This window comes from Pseudophryne corroboree, chromosome 2 (genome assembly GCF_028390025.1).
Source record: "Pseudophryne corroboree isolate aPseCor3 chromosome 2, aPseCor3.hap2, whole genome shotgun sequence".
NCBI lineage: Eukaryota > Metazoa > Chordata > Amphibia > Anura > Myobatrachidae > Pseudophryne > Pseudophryne corroboree.
The window spans coordinates 83,451,955-83,472,183 of NC_086445.1; the positions used below are offsets into that span (position 1 = coordinate 83,451,955).

Below are 20,229 nucleotides of genomic sequence, written 5' to 3' on the forward strand. Positions count from 1 at the left end.
ACTTCCCCATGAAGTTCCCACTCTGCCGGGTGGAGGTCGTGCCTACTGAGGAAGTCTGCTTCCCAGTTTCCATTCCCGGAATGAAACACTGCTGACAGTGCTATCACATGATTTTCCGCCCAGCGAAAAGTCCTTGCAGTTTTTGCCACTGCCCTCCTGCTTCTTGTGCCGCCCTGTCTGTTTACGTGGGCGACTGCCGTGATGTTTTATCCCACTGGATCAATACCGGCTGACCTTGAAGCAGAGGTCTTGCTAAGCTTAGAGCATTATAAATTTACCCTTAGCTATATTTATGTGGAGAAAAATCTCCAGACTTGATCACACTCCCTGGAAATTTTTTCCTTGTGTGACTGCTCCCCAGCCTCTCGGGCTGGCCTCCGTGGTCACCAACATCCAAAACTGAATGCCGAATCTGCGGCCCTCTAGAAGATGAGCACTCTGTAACCACCACAGGAGAGACACCCTTGTCCTTGGATATAGGGTTATCCGCTGATGCATCTGAAGATGCGATCCGGACCATTTGTCCAGCAGATCCCACTGAAAAGTTCTTGCATGAAATCTGCCGACTGGAATTGCTTCGAAGGAAGTCACCATTTTTTTACCATGGCCCTTGTGCAATGATGCACTGATTTTAGGAGGTTCCTGACTAGCTCGGATAACTCCCTGGCTTTCTCTTTCGGGAGAAACACCTTTTTCTGGACTGTGTCCAGAATCATCCCTAAGCACAGGAGACTTGTTGTCGGGATCAGCTGCGATTTTGGAATATTTAGAATCCACCCCTGCTGTTGTAACAGTATCCGAGATAGTGCTACTCCGACCTCCAACTGTTCCCTGGACTTTGCCCTTATCAGGAGATCGTCCAAGTAAGGGATAATTAAGACGCCTTTTCTTCGAAGAAGAACCATCATTTCGGCCATTACCTTGGTAAAGACCCGGGGTGCCGTAGACAATCCAAACGGCAGCGTCTGAAACTGATAGTGACAGTTCTGTACCACGAACCTGAGGTACCCTTAGTGATAAGGGCAAATTTGGGACATGGAGGTAAGCATCCCTGATGTCTCGGGACACCAGATAGTCCCCTTCTTCCCGGTTCGTTATCACTGCTCTGAGTGACTCCATCTTGATTTGAACCTTTGTAAGTGTTCAAATTTTTTTAGATTTAGAATAGGTCTCACCTAGCCTTCTGGCTTCAGTACCACAATATAGTGTGGAATAATACCCCCTTTTCTTGTTGTAGGAGGGGTAATTTAATTATCACCTGCTGGGAATACAGCTCGTGAATTTTTTCCCATACTGCCTCCTTGTCGGAGGGAGACCTTGGTAAAGCAGACTTCAGGAGCCTGCGCAGGGGAAACGTCTCGACATTCCAAACTGTACCCCTGGGATACTACTTGTAGGATCCAGGGGTCCTGTACGGTCTCAGCGTCATGCTGAGAGCTTGTCAGAAGCGGTGGAACGCTTCTGTTCCTGGGAATGGGCTGCCTGCTGCAGTCTTCTTCCCTTTCCTCTATCCCTGGGCAGATATGACTCTTATAGGGACGAAAGGACTGAAGCTGAAAAGACGGTGTCTTTTTCTGCAGAGATGTGACTTAGGGTAAAAACGGTGGATTTTCCAGCAGTTGCCGTGGCCACCAGGTCCGATGGACCGACCCCAAATAACTCCTCTTCCTTTATACGGCAATACACCTTTGTGCCGTTTGGAATCTGCATCACCTGACCACTGTCGTGTCCATAAACATCTTCTGGCAGATATGGACATCGCACTTACTCTTGATGCCAGAGTGCAAATATCCCTCTGTGCATCTCGCATATATAGAAATACATCCTTTAAATGCTCTATAGTCAATAAAATACTGTCCCTGTCAAGGGTATCAATATTTTTAGTCAGGGAATCCGACCAAGCCACCCCAGCTCTGCACATCCAGGCTGAGGCGATCGCTGGTCGCAGTATAACACCAGTATGTGTGTATATACTTTTTATGATATTTTTCCAGCCTCCTGTCAGCTGGCTCCTTGAGGACGGCCCTATCTATAGACGGTACCGCCACTTGTTCTGATAAGCGTGTGAGCGCCTTATCCACCCTAAGGGGTGTTTCCCAACGCGCCCTAACTTCTGGCGGGAAAGGGTATACCGCCCATATTTTCTATCGGGGGGAACCCACGCATCATCACACACTTCATTTAATTTATCTGATTCAGGAAAAACTACGGTAGTTTTTTCACATCCCACATAATACCCTCTTTTGTGGTACTTGTAGTATCAGAAATATGTAACACCTCCTTCATTGCCCTTAACGTGTGGCCCTAATAAGGAATACGTTTGTTTATTCACCGTCGACACTGGATTCAGTGTCCCTGTCTGTGTCTGTGTCGACCGACTAAAGTAAACGGGCGTTTTAAAAACCCCTGACGGTGTTTTTGAGACGTCTGGACCGGTACTAATTGTTTGTCGGCCGTCTCATGTCGTCAACCGACCTTGGTGCGTGTTGACATTATCACGTAATTCCCTAAATAAGCCATCCATTCCGGTGTCGACTCCCTAGAGAGTGACATCACCATTACAGGCAATTTGCTCCGCCTCCTCACCAACATCGTCCTCATACATGTCGACACACACGTACCGACACACAGCACACACACAGGGAATGCTCTGATAGAGGACAGGACCCACTAGCCCTTTGGAGAGACAGAGGGAGAGTTTGCCAGCACACACCAAAAACGCTATAATTATATAGGGACAACCTTATATAAGTGTTTTCCCTTATAGCATCTTTTTTATATATTTCTAACGCCAAATTAGTGCCCCCCCTCTCTGTTTTAACCCTGTTTCTGTAGTGCAGTGCAGGGGAGAGCCTGGGAGCTTTCCCTCCAGCCTTTCTGTGAGGGAAAATGGCGCTGTGTGCTGAGGAGATAGGCCCCGCCCCTTTTTCGGCGGCCTCGTCTCCCGCTCTTAACGGATTCTGGCAGGGGTTAAATATCTCCATATAGCCCCCGGAGGCTATATGTGAGGTATTTTTAGCCAAAAAAGGTTTTCATTTGCCTCCCAGGGCGCCCCCCTCCCAGCGCCCTGCACCCTCAGTGACTGCCGTGTGAAGTGTGCTGAGAGGAAAATGGCGCACAGCTGCAGTGCTGTGCGCTACCTTAAGAAGACTGAGGAGTCTTCTGCCGCCGATTCTGGACCTCTTCTCGTTTCAGCATCTGCAAGGGGGCCGGCGGCGAGGCTCCGGTGACCATCCAGGCTGTACCTGTGATCGTCCCTCTGGAGCTAATGTCCAGTAGCCAAGAAGCCAATCCATCCTGCACGCAGGTGAGTTCACTTCTTCTCCCCTAAGTCCCTCGTTGCAGTGATCCTGTTGCCAGCAGGACTCACTGTAAAATAAAAATCCTAAGCTAAACTTTTCTAAGCAGCTCTTTAGGAGAGCCACCTAGATTGCACCCTTCTCGGCCGGGCACAAAAATCTAACTGAGGCTTGGAGGAGGGTCATAGGGGGAGGAGCCAGTGCACACCACCTGATCCTAAAGCTTTACTTTTTGTGCCCTGTCTCCTGCGGAGCCGCTATTCCCCATGGTCCTTTCAGGAACCCCAGCATCCACTAGGACGATAGAGAAATCCTGGCCTGCGGTGACAGCTGAATCATCCGGTGCATCTGTAGATGTGGCCTGGACCACTTGCTCAGGTGATCCAATTGAAATGTTCTGGCATGGAACCTCCCATATTGGATCGCCTCGTAGGAGGCGACCATCTTCCCCAACAATCTGATTCAAAGGTGGATGAATACACGAGCAGGTTGGAGCACCATGTGGACCATCTCCTGAAGTGTTCTCATCTTGTCCTCTGGGAGGAATACCTTCTGGGCCACCGTATCCAGTAACATCCCCAAGAACAGGAGCTGCTGAGTCGGTTCCAGGTGGGACTTCTGTAGATTGAGAATCCACCCATGGCATGACAGAAGTTGGATAGTGTGGTCGATATGGAGCAATAAAAGCTCCCTGGATCTTGCTTTTATCAGAAGATCATCCAGGTAAGGGACAACATTAACCCCCTGGAACCAGAGTTGGAACATCATCTCCACCATCACCTTCGTGAATACCCTCGGAGCCGTGGACAAGCCAAAGGATAGTGCCTGGAACTGGTAGTGATCATCCAGTAGGGCAAACCTCAGAAAAGCTTAATGAGGTGGCCAAATTGAAATATGAAGGTAGGCGTCATTGATATCCAGGGAAACCAGGAACTCCTGTTCTTCCAGACCCGCAATTACTGCCCTCAGGGATTCCATTTTTAACTTGAAAACCTTTAGGTAAGGATTCAAGGACTTTAGATTCAAAAATAAGAATTTACTTACCGATAATTCTATTTCTCGCAGTCCGTAGTGGATGCTGGGAACTCCGAAAGGACCATGGGGAATAGCGGCTCCGCAGGAGACTGGGCACAAAAGTAAAAGCTTTAGGACTACCTGGTGTGCACTGGCTCCTCCCCCTATGACCCTCCTCCAAGCCTCAGTTAGGATACTGTGCCCGGACGAGCGTACACAATAAGGAAGGATTTTGAATCCCGGGTAAGACTCATACCAGCCACACCAATCACACCGTACAACCTGTGATCTGAACCCAGTTAACAGCATGATAACAGAGGAGCCTCTGAAAAGATGGCTCACAACAATAATAACCCGATTTTTGTAACAATAACTATGTACAAGTATTGCAGACAATCCGCACTTGGGATGGGCGCCCAGCATCCACTACGGACTACGAGAAATAGAATTAATCGGTAAGTAAATTCTTATTTTCTCTGACGTCCTAGTGGATGCTGGGAACTCCGTAAGGACCATGGGGATTAAACCAAAGCTCCCAAACGGGCGGGAGAGTGCGGATGACTCTGCAGCACCGAATGAGAGAACTCCAGGTCCTCCTCAGCCAGGGTATCAAATTTGTAGAATTTAGCAAACGTGTTTGCCCCTGACCAAGTAGCTGCTCGGCAAAGTTGTAAAGCCGAGACCCCTCGGGCAGCCGCCCAAGATGAGCCCACCTTCCTTGTGGAATGGGCTTTTACAGATTTTGGCTGTGGCAGGCCTGCCACAGAATGTGCAAGCTGAATTGTACTACAAATCCAACGAGCAATAGTCTGCTTAGAAGCAGGAGCACCCAGCTTGTTGGGTGCATACAGGATAAACAGCGAGTCAGATTTTCTGACTCCAGCCGTCCTGGAAACATATATTTTCAGGGCCCTGACTACGTCCAGCAACTTGGAGTCCTCCAAGTCCCTAGTAGCCGCAGGTACCACAATAGGCTGGTTCAAGTGAAACGCTGAAACCACCTTAGGGAGAAATTGAGGACGAGTCCTCAATTCTGCCCTGTCCGCATGAAAAATTAGGTAAGGGCTTTTATAGGATAAAGCCGCCAATTCTGAGACACGCCTGGCTGAAGCCAGGGCTAACAGCATTACCACTTTCCATGTGAGATATTTTAAGTCCACAGTGGAGAGTGGTTCAAACCAATGTGATTTTAGGAACCCCAAAACTACATTGAGATCCCAAGGTGCCACTGGAGGCACAAAAGGAGGCTGTATATGCAGTACCCCCTTGACAAACGTCTGAACTTCAGGAACTGAAGCCAGTTCTTTCTGGAAGAAAATAGACAGGGCCGAAAATTGAACCTTAATGGACCCTAATTTTAGGCCCATAGACAGTCCTGTTTGCAGGAAATGCAGGAAACGACCCAGTTGAAATTCCTCTGTAGGGGCCTTCCTAGCCTCGCACCACGCAACATATTTACGCCAAATACGGTGATAATGTTGTACGGTTACAGCCTTCCTGGCTTTGATCAGGGTAGGGATGACTTCATCCGGAATGCCTTTTTCCTTCAGGATCCGGCGTTCAACCGCCATGCCGTCAAACGCAGCCGCGGTAAGTCTTGGAACAGACAGGGTCCCTGCTGGAGCAGGTCCTTTCTTAGAGGTAGAGGCCACGGGTCCTCCGTGAGCATCTCTTGAAGTTCCGGGTACCAAGTCCTTCTTGGCCAATCCGGAGCCACGAGTATAGTCCTTACTCCTCTCCTTCTTATGATTCTCAGTACCTTGGGTATGAGAGGCAGAGGAGGGAACACATACACTGACTGGTACACCCACGGTGTTACCAGAGCGTCCACAGCTATTGCCTGAGGGTCCCTTGACCTGGCGCAATATCTGTCTAGTTTTTTGTTGAGGCGGGACGCCATCATGTCCACCTTTGGTTTTTCCCAACGGTTCACAATCATGTGGAAGACTTCTGGGTGAAGTCCCCACTTCCCCGGGTGGAGGTCGTGTCTGCTGAGGAAGTCTGCTTCCCAGTTGTCCACTCCCGGAATGAACACTGCTGACAGTGCTATCACATGATTTTCCGCCCAGCGAAGAATCCTTGCAACTTCTGTCATTGCCCTCCTGCTTCTTGTGCCGCCCTGTCTGTTTACGTGGGCGACTGCCGTGATGTTGTCCGACTGGATCAGCACCGGCTGACCTTGAAGCAGAGGTCTTGCTAGGCTTAGAGCATTGTAGATGGCCCTTAGCTCCAGGATATTTATGTGAAGTGATGTCTCCAGGCTTGACCACAAGCCCTGGAAATTTCTTCCCTGTGTGACTGCTCCCCAGCCTCTCAGGCTGGCATCCGTTGTCACCAGGACCCAGTCCTGAATGCCGAATCTGCGGCCCTCTAGAAGATGAGCACTCTGCAACCACCACAGGAGAGACACCCTTGTCCTTGGTGCCAAGATTATCCGCTGATGCATCTGAAGATGCGACCCGGACCATTTGTCTAGCAGATCCCACTGGAAGGTTCTTGCGTGGAATCTGCCGAATGGGATTGCTTCGTAAGAAGCCACCATCTTTCCCAGGACCCTTGTGCATTGATGCACTGAGACTTGGCCTGGTTTTAGGAGATTTCTGACTAGTTCGGATAACTCCCTGGCTTTCTCCTCCGGGAGAAACACCTTTTTCTGGACTGTGTCCAGGATCATCCCTAGGAATAGAAGTCGTGTCGTCGGGATCAGCTGCGATTTTGGAATATTGAGAATCCAACCGTGCTGGCGCAGCACTATCTGAGATAGTGCTACTCCGACTTCCAACTGTTCCCTGGATCTTGCGCTTATCAGGAGATCGTCCAAGTAAGGGATAACTAAAACTCCCTTCCTTCGAAGGAGTATCATCATTTCGGCCATTACCTTGGTAAAGACCCGGGGTGCCGTGGACAATCCAAACGGCAGCGTTTGAAACTGATAGTGACAGTTCTGTACCACAAACCTGAGATACCCTTGGTGAGAAGGGTAAATTGGGACATGTAGGTAAGCATCTTTGATGTCCAGAGACACCATATAGTCCCCTTCTTCCACGTTTGCAATCACTGCTCTGAGTGACTCCATCTTGAATTTGAACCTTTGTATGTAAGTGTTCAAGGATTTTAGGTTTAAAATTGGTCTCACCGAGCCGTCCGGCTTCGGTACCACAAATAGCGTGGAATAGTACCCCTTTCCCTGTTGTAGGAGGGGTACCTTGATTATCACCTGCTGGGAATACAGCTTGTGAATGGCTTCCAATACTGCTTCCCTGTCTGAGGGAGACGTCGGTAAAGCAGACTTTAGAAAACGGCGAGGGGGAGACGTCTCGAATTCCAATTTGTACCCCTGGGATACCACCTGAAGGATCCAGGGGTCCACTTGCGAGTGGGCCCACTGCGCACTGAACTTCTGGAGACGGGCCCCCACCGTGCCTGAGTCCGCTTGTAAAGCCCCAGCGTCATGCTGAGGACTTTGCGGAGGCGGGAGAGGGCTTTTGTTCCTGGGAACTGGCTGTTTGTTGCAGCCTTTTACCTCTCCCTCTGCCACGGGGCAGAAATGAGGCGCCTTTTGCCAGCTTGCCCTTATGGGGCCGAAAGGACTGCGCCTGATAATATGGCGTCTTCTTAGGTTGAGAAGCTACCTGGGGTAAAAATGTGGATTTTCCAGCCGTTGCCGTGGCTACCAGGTCTGATAGACCTACCCCAAATAACTCCTCCCCCCTATAAGGCAATACTTCCATGTGCCTTTTAGAATCCGCATCACCTGACCACTGCCGCGTCCATAAACCTCTTCTTGCAGAAATGGACAGCGCGCTAACTCTTGATGCCAGTCGGCAAATATCCCTCTGTGCATCACGCATATATAGAAATGCATCCTTCAAATGCTCTATAGTCAATAATATACTGTCCCTATCTAGGGTATCAATATTTTCAGTCAGGGAATCCGACCACGCCAGGCCCGCACTGCACATCCAGGCTGAGGCGATTGCTGGTCGCAGTATAACACCCGTGTGAGAGTATATACATTTTAGGATATTCTCCAGCTTTCTATCGGCAGGTTCCTTTAGGGCGGCCGTATCAGGAGAGGGTAGTTCTACCTGTTTAGACAAGCGTGTGAGCGCTTTATCCACCCTAGGGGGTGTTTCCCAACGTGCCCTATCCTCTGGCGGGAAAGGGTACGATGCCAATAACCTTTTAGGAATTATCAGTTTTTTATCGGGGGAAACCCACGCCTCATCACACACTTCATTTAATTCCTCGGATACAGGAAAAACTACAGGCAGTTTTTTCTCACCAAACATAATACCCTTCTTAGTGGTACTTGTATTATCAGATATATGCAATACATTTTTCATTGCTTCAATCATGTAACGTGTGGCCCTAGTGGAAGTCACGTTTGTCTCCTCATCATCGACACTGGAGTCACTATCCGTGTCTGTGTCTGCCATTTGAGGTAACGGGCGTTTTAAAGCCCCTGATGGCGTTTGAGACCCCTGGACAGGCACAAGCTGAGTAGCCGGCTGTCTCATGTCGTCAACTGTCTGTCGTAAGGAGCTGACACTGTCACGCAATTCCTTCCACAAGCTCATCCAACTCAGGTGTCGACTCCCCAGGGGGTGACAACTGTATAATAGGCAATTGCTCCGCCTCCATCTCATTTTCCTCCTCAAACATGTCGACACAATCGTACTGACACACCGCACACACACAGGGAATGCTCTGATAGAGGACAGGACCCCACTAGCCCTTTGGGGAGACAGAGGGAGAGTATGCCAGCACACACCAGAGCGCTATATATATATATATATATATATATACAGGAATACCACTATAAATTGTGTTTTTCCCTTTATAGCTGCTGTTAGTATAAACTACTGCGCCAAATTAGTGCCCCCCTCTCTTTTTTACCCTTTTCTGTAGTGCAGGACTGCAGGGGAGAGTCAGGGAGACGTCCTTCCAGCGGAGCTGTGATGGAAAATGGCGCCCGTGTGCTGAGGAGATAGGCTCCGCCCCCTTCTCGGCGGCCTTTTCTCCCGCTTTTTAGGTGAGTTCTGGCAGGGGTTAAAATACACCCATATAGCCCTGGGGGTTATATGTGGTGTATTTATGCCAGCCAAGGTGTTTTACATTGCTGCTCAGGGCGCCCCCCCCTAGCGCCCTGCACCCTCAGTGACCGGAGTGTGAAGTGTGCCTGAGTAACAATGGCGCACAGCTGCAGTGCTGTGCGCTACCTTGTTGAAGACTGATGTCTTCTGCCGCCGATTTTTCCGGACCTTTTCTTGCTTCTGGCTCTGTAAGGGGGCCGGCGGCGCGGCTCCGGGACCGAGCTCCGAGGCTGGGCCTGTGTTCGGTCCCTCTGGAGCTAATGGTATCCAGTAGCCTAAGAAGCCCAATCCACTCTGCACGCAGGTGAGTTCGCTTCTTCTCCCCTTAGTCCCTCGATGCAGGGAGCCTGTTGCCAGCAGGTCTCACTGAAAATAAAAAACCTAAAACTAAACTTTTCACTAAGAAGCTCAGGAGAGCCCCTAGTGTGCACCCTTCTCGGCCGGGCACAAAAATCTAACTGAGGCTTGGAGGAGGGTCATAGGGGGAGGAGCCAGTGCACACCAGGTAGTCCTAAAGCTTTTACTTTTGTGCCCAGTCTCCTGCGGAGCCGCTATTCCCCATGGTCCTTACGGAGTTCCCAGCATCCACTAGGACGTCAGAGAAATGGGCCGTACCGAGCCGTCCGGCTTCGGAACCACAAACAGGTTGGAGTAATAACCCCTGCCTCGTTGTTGTATCGGTACTGGGACAATGACGTGGGACTGGACCAACTTTCGGATGGCCTGTTGCAACGTAACCTGCATATCCTCCAAAGCTGGTAAGCTTGATTTGAAAAATCGTTGGGGAGGCGCACCGTCGAACTCCAGCTTGTAGCCCTGAGCAATTAGGTCACTTACCCAGGTATCCTGGCAGGAGCTTTCCCAGATGCGGCTAAAGTGACACAGTCTGGCTCCCACCTCGAGATCTCCTCGGGGTGGGTGGTCACAGTCATGCTGAGGACTTAGTGGAAGCAGAACTGGTGCTCTGTTCCTTAGAACCGGTGGTTGCAGGTCTTTTTGACTTACCTCTGGTGCCTCAGTCTATTTGCATTGGAGGCACCTCTGGCCCTAGAACGAAATCTGTTAGACCGAAAGGACTGAACAGACTGCCCCGGGTAGGAACGCCTAGACGGCGGGGCCCCAGAGGGGAGAAACGTGGATTTCCCAGCAGTTACTTTGGAAATCCACAAATCCAACTCAACCACAAAGAGCCATCCCCCCAAAAAAGGGGAGGGATTCCACACTGCGCTTTGATTCTGCGTCCGCTATTCACTGACGCAACCACAAAGCCCTGCGCACAAACATTGCCATGGCAGAAGTCCTAGCATTAATATTCCCATCTTCTTGAGCGAATCACACAGGATGCATGTAGTGTTCTGAATGTGCCTTAGGACGGTGGTCACTGCAGTGACCAGATGCATAGCCCCAGAGATGCCCTCCTGAATTTGAGTGGCTCATGAATGAATAGCATGGGTTATCCAGCAACCCGCTATGACTGGCCTTTGCGATACATCTGCTGCCATGTAAATAGATTTGACTATAGCCTTTATTTTTCTGTCCCTAGGATCCTTTACAGTAAAAGAGACCGGTGCACGCAGCTCTGCCTTTTGGGACAGTCGAGAGACTGATACATCAACCCTCGGGGGTTCTTCACAAAATTTTCTACCTTCAGGAGCAAATGGGAAAGTGCGCAAAAACTCGTTTGACACTTGGTATTTTTTGTCTGGATTTTTCCAGGCTAATTTGAAGAAGTCATCCTACTCTGCAGAATCACAGAAAATTACATTAGGCTTGTTTTGTGTAAAAGAAAAATGACTCTAGAGGGAGCTTTAACACGTCCCTTATAGCCAAAATGGGGGGGTTCAATACCCTGAGCAGAATCTGAATCCCCACTAACTGGATCCAAGTCCTCCTCATCCTCCTGTATTTCCTCATCTGAATCAGAGTAGAGCAGGCAAGGCAACGCTTCCGTGGTGCTGCATGAAAAGGGGGGGGGGGGGGGGGGGGGGGGGCTGTGTAACATCTGCCCTAGCAGCTAAGTCTGCAACAGCCTGTTGTAGTACCTGAGTATTCTGTACATTTGCAGTGAGCTGGGATGACATATCAGTCATCCTAGTTTTAAGAGAACCTAGCCAGGAGGGCTCTGGACCTTCTCCCCCAGCCACTTCACTGATTTGTGAAGGTTGGCTACATTGTTCACAAGAAACAGAATCAGATGATACTTGAGAGAATCTAGTGTGACATACACTGCACAGCTTGTGTTTACCCATGTTTCACAGTAAGCAAAAGAACATACACACAGACAGTAATACTTTTCAAGCCTGCCATTACTGTATGTGAGAGGAAACACAGAGAGACACCAGCACACCCCTAGCTGCACAGACCCAGTGAGGCTGACAGCCAATTATATCACAGTAACACTAATATTGTCTGTTCTGTAGAGGACCCAGATAGTGTACAATAGCAGCTCTTCCCCTTTGCTACACCCTGTACCAGTTTCCCAGCATGTCTTGTGAGGCAGGAAGCGCTGTGAGTGCTGTCTGCGGCTGCATTAAAGCAGAGGAATGCGCAAAAATGCCTCTGGTACTGCTCTGTGGTAGCCCCGCCCCCTCCATTGGCACCTGAGCTACAGTGACATTTTATACTGGCATTGTCTCCTATTTGCTTAAAAACATCACACAAGTGCTAGTTCAAGCTGTTTGATGCCATTCCAGCATACTGAAAATAAACATTTAAAAGAAATTGAAGAAAAACCTCTGGAGCTGCAGAGATGTGCATCATCTCCTTAGGGCACTTTTTTTCTAAACTGCCTGTGGGAGGGGGCATAGAGGGGAGGAGTCAGCACACCCAGTGAAGAAATTTAAAGTGCACCGGCTCCTTTGGACCCCATCTATACCCCATCGTACTAATCTCCCCAATCTCTCTTATGGATGCTAGAGAAACTAGAACTAGATCTAATGGTATGTCGCTACAGCAAGCGACTTGCACACACACACACCACATCTCCTCCACACAACACAGGTAGCTCACGCAGCGTCAGGAGCAAATCCAACACCGGAGTATGAGAGGCGTGCAGTCTGCATCACCTCCTGTCTGCGGTACAGTGGACTGTGCATGCACAGGTCACTGGAAACATGGCGGGACCATGTTCCTGGCAGCAAATCTCTAGTTCTTGTGTGCCAATCACTGGGAAAATTTGAAATTTTCCGAGCGACGACTTCAGCAGCACCAATGCGGGACTCCGGAGAGGTAATTGAACATGGGTGCAAGGTTTGCGATCCCTGGACCCAGTGCCCCGCACACACCCATGTCTCCCTCCTTACTCCATGGAAATAGAGCTTTGTGACTATTAAAAGCAAGGTATGGAATTTAGGCATGGTGATTAGTCATTACATTGGTAGTGGGTGCTGTAAGACGGGAGTGAGGGGAAAGCTGGAGAAATGATTGCATGCCAAACAACATCCACTTTGTAATGTGTGGCAACTAGATCCCATTTTAAAGATGCTGATTACCATCAAGTGTAAAGTTTTAACATTGCACGGTTAAAATGCTCTAAGTAACATTCCATTTGTGTCGACATCCAGGCACCGGCATTTTCATGTAGAAACAGTAACTATGGACATAGTGATTGCCGACCTCAATCACCGAACCCGCTGGAGGACCAAGAAGAGGCTGCAATGTCTTTAATTGCAAACTAAAATAAACATATAGGCTCCCCCTCCAGAAAGTCACGCAACTCCGGTATTCAGAATCCCTGACCTTGGGGCTATAAGGCTCCAATAATAAGATTTTACTCACCGGTAAATCTATTTCTCGTAGTCCGTAGTGGATGCTGGGAACTCCGAAAGGACCATGGGGAATAGCGGCTCCGCAGGTGACTGGGCACAACTAAAGAAAGCTTTTAGGTTACCTGGTGTGCACTGGCTCCTCCCACTATGACCCTCCTCCAAGCCTCAGTTAGGACACTGTGCCCGGACGAGCTGACATAATAAGGAAGGATTTTGAATCCCGGGTAAGACTCCTACCAGCCACACCGTATAACTCGTGATACTATACCCAGTTTAACAGTATGAAAACAACTGAGCCTCTCAACAGATGGCTCAACAATAACCCTTTAGTTAACAATAACTATGTACAAGTATTGCAGACAATCCGCACTTGGGATGGGCGCCCAGCATCAACTACGGACTACGAGAAATAGATTTACCGGTGAGTAAAATCTTATTTTCTCTGACGTCCTAGTGGATGCTGGGAACTCCGAAAGGACCATGGGGATTATACCAAAGCTCCCAAACGGGCGGGAGAGTGCGGATGACTCTGCAGCACCGAATGAGAGAACTCAAGGTCCTCCTCAGCCAGGGTATCAAATTTGTAGAATTTTGCAAACGTGTTTGCCCCTGACCAAGAAGCAGCTCGGCAAAGTTGTAAAGCCGAGACCCCTCGGACAGCCGCCCAAGATGAGCCCACCTTCCTTGTGGAATGGGCTTTTACTGATTTAGGATGCGGCAGTCCAGCCGCAGAATGCGCCAGCTGAATTGTGCTACAAATCCAGCGAGCAATAGTCTGCTTAGAAGCAGGAGCACCCAGTTTGTTGGGTGCATACAGGATAAATAGCGAGTCAGTTTTCCTGACTCTAGCCGTCCTGGAAACATAAATTTTCAAGGCCCTGACTACGTCCAGCAACTTGGAATCCTCCAAGTCCCTAGTAGCCGCAGGCACCACAATAGGTTGGTTCAAGTGAAAAGCTGATACCACCTAAGGGAGAAACTGGGGACGAGTCCTCAATTCCGCCCTATCCACATGGAAAATCAGATAAGGGCTTTTACATGACAAAGCTGCCAATTCTGACACACGCCTGGCTGAAGCCAAGGCCAATAACATGACCACTTTCCACGTGAGATATTTTAGATCCACGGTTTTAAGTGGCTCAAACCAATGTGATTTTACGAAACTCAACACCACGTTGAGATCCCAAGGTGCCACTGGAGGCACAAACGGGGGCTGAATATGCAGCACTCCTTTCACAAACGTCTGAACTTCAGGTAGTGAAGCTAGTTCTTTCTGGAAGAAAATCGACAGAGCCGAGATCTGTACCTTAATGGAGCCTAATTTCAGGCCCATAGTCACTCCTGCTTGTAGGAAATGCAGAAATCGACCTAGTTGAAATTCCTCTGTTGGGGCCTTTTTGGCCTCACACCAAGCAACATATTTCCGCCATATGCGGTGATAATGCTTTGCAGTTACAGCTTTCCTGGCTTTAATCAGCGCAGGAATGACTTCCTCCGGAATGCCCTTTTCCTTCAGGATCCGGCGTTCAACCGCCATGCCGTCAAAAGCAGCCGCGGTAAGTCTTGGAACAGACAGGGCCCCTGCTGCAGCAGGTCCTGTCTGAGCGGCACAGGCCATGGGTCCTCTGAGATCATCTCTTGAAGTTCCGGGTACCACGCTCGTCTTGGCCAATCCGGAACCACGAGTATTGTTCTTACTCCTCGTTTTCTTATTATTCTCAGTACCCTTGGTATGAGAGGCAGAGGAGGGAACACAAACTGACTGGTACACCCACGGTGTCACTAGAGCGTCCACAGCTATCGCCTGAGGGTCCCTTGTCCTGGCGCAATATCTCTCTAGTTTTTTGTTTAGGCGGGACGCCATCATGTCCACCTGTGGCCGTTCCCATCGATTTACAATCAGCGTGAAGACTTCTGGATGAAGTCCCCACTCTCCCGGGTGGAGGTCGTGCCTGCTGAGAAAGTCTGCTTCCCAGTTGTCCACTCCCGGAATGAACACTGCTGACAGTGCTAGTACGTGATTTTCCGCCCATCGGAGAATCCTTGTGGCTTCTGCCATTGCCATCCTGCTTCTTGTGCCGCCCTGTCGATTTACATGGGCGACTGCCGTGATGTTGTATGACTGGATCAGTACCGGCTGGTGTAGAAGCAGGGATTTTGCCTGACTTAGGGCATTGTAAATGGCCCTTAGTTCCAGAATATTTATGTGTAGGAAAGTCTCCTGACTCGACCATAGTCCTTGGAAGTTTCTTCCCTGTGTGACTGCCCCCCAGCCTCGAAGGCTGGCATCCGTGGTCACCAGGACCCAGTCCTGTATGCCGAATCTGCGGCCCTCTAGAAGATGAGCACTCTGCAGCCACCACAGCAGAGACACCCTGGTTCTTGGTGACAGGGTTATTAGGCGATGCATCTGAAGATGCGATCCGGACCATTGGTCCAACAGGTCCCACTGAAAGATTCTGGCATGGAACCTGCCGAAAGGAATTGCTTCGTAAGAAGCCACCATCTTTCCCAGGACCCGCGTGCAGTGATGCACCGATACCTGTTTTGGTTTCAGGAGGTCTCTGACTAGAGATGACAGCTCCTTGGCTTTCTCCTCCGGGAGAAACACTTTTTTCTGGTCTGTGTCCAGAACCATCCCCAGGAACAGTAGACGTGTCGTCGGAACCAGTTGTGATTTTGGAATATTCAGAATCCAACCGTGCTGGTGTAGCACCTCCTGAGATAGTGCTACTCCCACCAACAACTGCTCCTTGGACCTCGCCTTTATTAGGAGATCGTCCAAGTACGGGATAATTAAAACTCCCTTTCTTCGAAGGAGTATCATCATTTCCGCCATTACCTTGGTAAACACCCTCGGTGCCGTGGAGAGTCCAAACGGCAGCGTCTGGAATTGGTAATGGCAATCCTGTACCACAAATCTGAGGTACTCCTGGTGAGGATAGTAAATGGGGACATGCAGGTAAGCATCCTTGATGTCCAGGGATACCATGTAATCCCCCTCGTCCAGGCTTGCAATAACCGCCCTGAGCGATTCCATCTTGAACTTGAATTTTTTATGTATGTGTTCAAGGATTTCAAATTTAAAATGGGTCTCACCGAACCGTCTGGTTTCGGTACCACAAACAGTGTGGAATAGTAACCCCGTCCTTGTTGAAGTAGGGGCACCTTGATTATCACCTGCTGGGAATACAGCTTGTGAATTGCCGCTAACACAGCCTCCCTGTCTGAAGGAGTAATCGGCAAGGCAGATTTTAGGAACCGGTGGGGTGGAGACGCCTCGAATTCCAGTTTGTACCCTTGAGATACTATTTGCAGGATCCAGGGATCCACCTGTGAGCGAGCCCACTGATCGCTGAAATTTTTGAGGCGGCCTACCTGATAAAACGGCGCCTTTTTAGGCTGTGAGGGAACATGGGGTAAAAATGCTGACTTCCCAGCAGTTGCTGTGGAAACTAGGTCCGAGAGACCATCCCCAAATAACTCCTCACCCTTATAAGGCAAAACTTCCATGTGCCTTTTTGAATCTGCATCCCCTGTCCACTGGCGAGTCCATAAGCCTCTCCTAGCAGAAATGGACAATGCACTTATTTTAGATGCCAGCCGGCAGATCTCCCTCTGTGCATCTCATGTATAAGACTGAGTCTTTTATATGCTCTATGGTTAGCAGAATAGTGTCCCTGTCTAGGGTGTCAATATTTTCTGACAGGGAATCTGACCACGCAGCGGCAGCACTGCACATCCATGCTGACGCAATAGCTGGTCTAAGTATAATGCCTGAGTGTGTATATACAGACTTCAGGATCGCCTCCTGCTTTCTATCAGCAGGTTCCTTGAGGGCGGCCGTATCCGGAGACGGTAGTGCCACCTTTTTAGACAAACGTGTGAGCGCTTTATCCACCCTAGGGGGTGTCTCCCAACGTGACCTATCCTCTGGCGGGAAAGGGAACGCCATTAGTAACTTCTTAGAGATTACCAATCTTTTATCAGGGAAAGCCCACGCTTCTTCACACACTTCATTTAATTCTTCTGATGGGGGAAAAACTACGGGTAGTTTTTTCTCCCCAAACATAATACCCTTTTTAGTGGTACCTGGGTTTATAACAGAAATTTGTAACACCTCTTTCATTGCTTCAATCATGCAACGAATGGCCTTAGTGGACATTAGACTAGACTCATCGTCGTCGACACTGGTGTCAGTATCCGTGTCGACATCCGCGTCTGCCATCTGAGGTAGCGGGCGTTTTAGAGCCCCTGATGGCCTTTGAGACGCCTGGACAGGCACGAGCTGGGAAGCCGGCTGTCCCGCATTTGGCATGTCGTCAAATTTTTTGTGTAAGGAGTCGACACGTGCACGCAATTCCTTCCATAAGTCCATCCACTCAGGTGTCTGCCCCGCAGGGGGTGACATCCCTTCTATAGGCATCTGCTCCGCCTCCACATCATTATCCTCATCAAACATGTCGACACAGCCGTACCGACACACCGCACACACACAGGGAATGCTCTAACAGAGGACAGGACCCACAAAAGCCCTTTGGGGAGACAGAGTGAGAGTATGCCAGCACACACCAGAGCGCTATATAATGCAGGGACTAACTGAATTATGTCCCCTATAGCTGCTGTTATATATACTGCGCCTAAATTTAGTGCCCCCCCTCTCCTTTTTACCCTTTTCTGTAGTGTAGACTGCAGGGGAGAGCCAGGGAGCTTCCTTCCAGCGCAGCTGTGAGGGAGAAATGGCGCCAGTGTGCTGAAGGAGATAGCTCCGCCCCTTTTTTGCGGACTTTTCTCCCGCTTTTTTATGGATTCTGGCAGGGGTAATTATCACATATATAGCCTCTGGGGCTATATATTGTGGTATTTTTGCCAGCCAAGGTGTTTTTATTGCTGCTCAGGGCGCCCCCCCCTAGCGCCCTGCACCCTCAGTGACCGGAGTGTGAAGTGTGTATGAGGAGCAATGGCGCACAGCTGCAGTGCTGTGCGCTACCTTGGTGAAGACTGATGTCTTCTGCCGCCGATTTTCCGGACCTCTTCTTGCTTCTGGCTCTGTAATGGGGACGGCGGCGCGGCTCCGGGACCGAACACCAAGGCCAGTTCCATGCGGTCGATCCCTCTGGAGCTAATGGTGTCCAGTAGCCTAAGAAGCCCAAGCTAGCTGCAAGCAGGTAGGTTCGCTTCTTCTCCCCTTAGTCCCTCGATGCAGTGAGCCTGTTGCCAGCAGGTCTCACTGTACAATAAAAAACCTAATTATATACTTTCTTTTTAGAAGCTCAGGAGAGCCCCTAGTGTGCATCCAACCTCGGCCGGGCACAAAATCTAACTGAGGCTTGGAGGAGGGTCATAGTGGGAGGAGCCAGTGCACACCAGGTGACCTAAAAGCTTTCTTTAGTTGTGCCCAGTCTCCTGCGGAGCCGCTATTCCCCATGGTCCTTTCGGAGTTCCCAGCATCCACTAGGACGTCAGAGAAAACTCGGTGATAGCGCAGGTTTAAGGCTAGTATAAGTCCCTCTTGTATATCTTACCAGTTCGTCCACCACAGGCACATTAGTTAAAATACAGTGGGGCTTGACTTTATTATCTTTGTATAAAAGCAGGGATGGGGAACCTTTGGCCCTCCAGCTGTTGTTGAACTACACATCCCAGCAAGGTTTGCAACAGTTTTAGCATGGCCAAATAGCAAAACTGTAACAAGGCATGCTGGTATGTGTAGTTCAACAATAGCTGGAGGGCCAAAGTTTCCGCACCCCTGTATAAAAAGAACAAAGTAGTACAGTCACACAACATCCACTTTGTAATGCGTGGCAACGAGATCACATTTCACAGACTGCACAAATTTGTTGCGCTACACAGGGTTTTGGGAGTGTGACATGCTCCCATCGACCACTTATATTACGGTCACAGTAGCTTTGTAGCTGGTTCCGTGGCTTTGAAAATATTTCTCTAGTAGTTTAGAACAAAACTGGAGGTTAAACATTGCAAACTGCAGTTACCCATGGTTTTCAAGGTCATGTGAATTTGTCAGGAATAAAATAAACTATATTTACTACTTTGTTGCAGCTCAGTCAGTTTATTTGGATTACAATTACGTTGGAATTAAAACGTTATAACAGCATGTGAACATAAAGGATATACATGTTACTAGTGCAATCCGCATTATCTTGACATTTTAGAAAATTATAATTACATATACAGGTTTAGCGCCTAATATTACCATTTTAAAACTATCAGCCAAAGGTAACGATAACTGGCAGTTTGACGAACTGTGCCTCAGTAAACTTTAAGGGGGGTGTCCTATTAGCTGCAGTCATTTTCACACAGAAAATGAAACAAAACCGGGCTTTTATCGCGATTTTTTTGCCTGATTGTCATTATTCAATTATAGTCCATTTGTCAGTGCAAAGAATTACCTTTTCACGCAAAAACACATAGGGTCTGCAAAAAGCCGCAGACCTATGAGTTTTTGCGGCAGTGATCGTGGAAAAAATACTTATCTGGGATTTGGTCTCTCCTGCCTGAGAGTGTGCCAGCATCGGGGCAAATAGGGTAGCCCCGGGGGTGTCAATTTGCCGTGGTAATTGGATACTACCGTAGTTACATACTGGTATTACTCAGACTTCCGGGTTAATGAACAGGTGACAATCCAGTAATCACTGTGTGGGCACTAACTGTAGGAGATCTGGCTCATTAATCAATGCTATATAGTTCAATGTTAAGTAGAGATTATACTAATATGTTACACTACCCTCTGACCAAAGCAGGCTACCCATGCCCACAGTTCCATGTACACAATGGACATGTTTACTTACGGTTCCAAACTGCTTAACATTTTGGGCACATTTCTTACATATCGTGTTCGTTTTACTAGAGAAAACAAATATAAAGAACAAGTCAGTGTAAGCATGTATAAGAGGAATAAACTACTTATGAACATGTGGGCGGTACATAGAAGCCATAACAGAATTTAGGGGGTGTTCCAATCCTCAGCAATGTTACGTTGCAGCGTGCAGTGCAGATGCACACACTACTGTATATTACAGTAGCCCAACATCG

General features: G+C 49.0%; 1 protein-coding gene across 5 annotated transcripts in view; it reads right to left on the reverse strand.

The window, feature by feature from the left end:
• FAM76B (family with sequence similarity 76 member B) overlaps positions 1–20,229 on the reverse strand; it is a 105,584-nt gene that overhangs the window by 72,123 nt on the left and 13,232 nt on the right. For all 5 annotated transcript variants that reach the window (XR_010202187.1, XM_063951482.1, XM_063951483.1 and 2 more), the window contains exon 3: positions 19,986–20,040. Coding sequence is in view for 4 of the 5 variants with exons in the window: in XM_063951482.1 (XP_063807552.1) it covers positions 19,986–20,040 (55 nt within the window). In the remaining variant the exon portion in view is untranslated. The remainder of the gene's footprint in view (positions 1–19,985; positions 20,041–20,229) is intronic.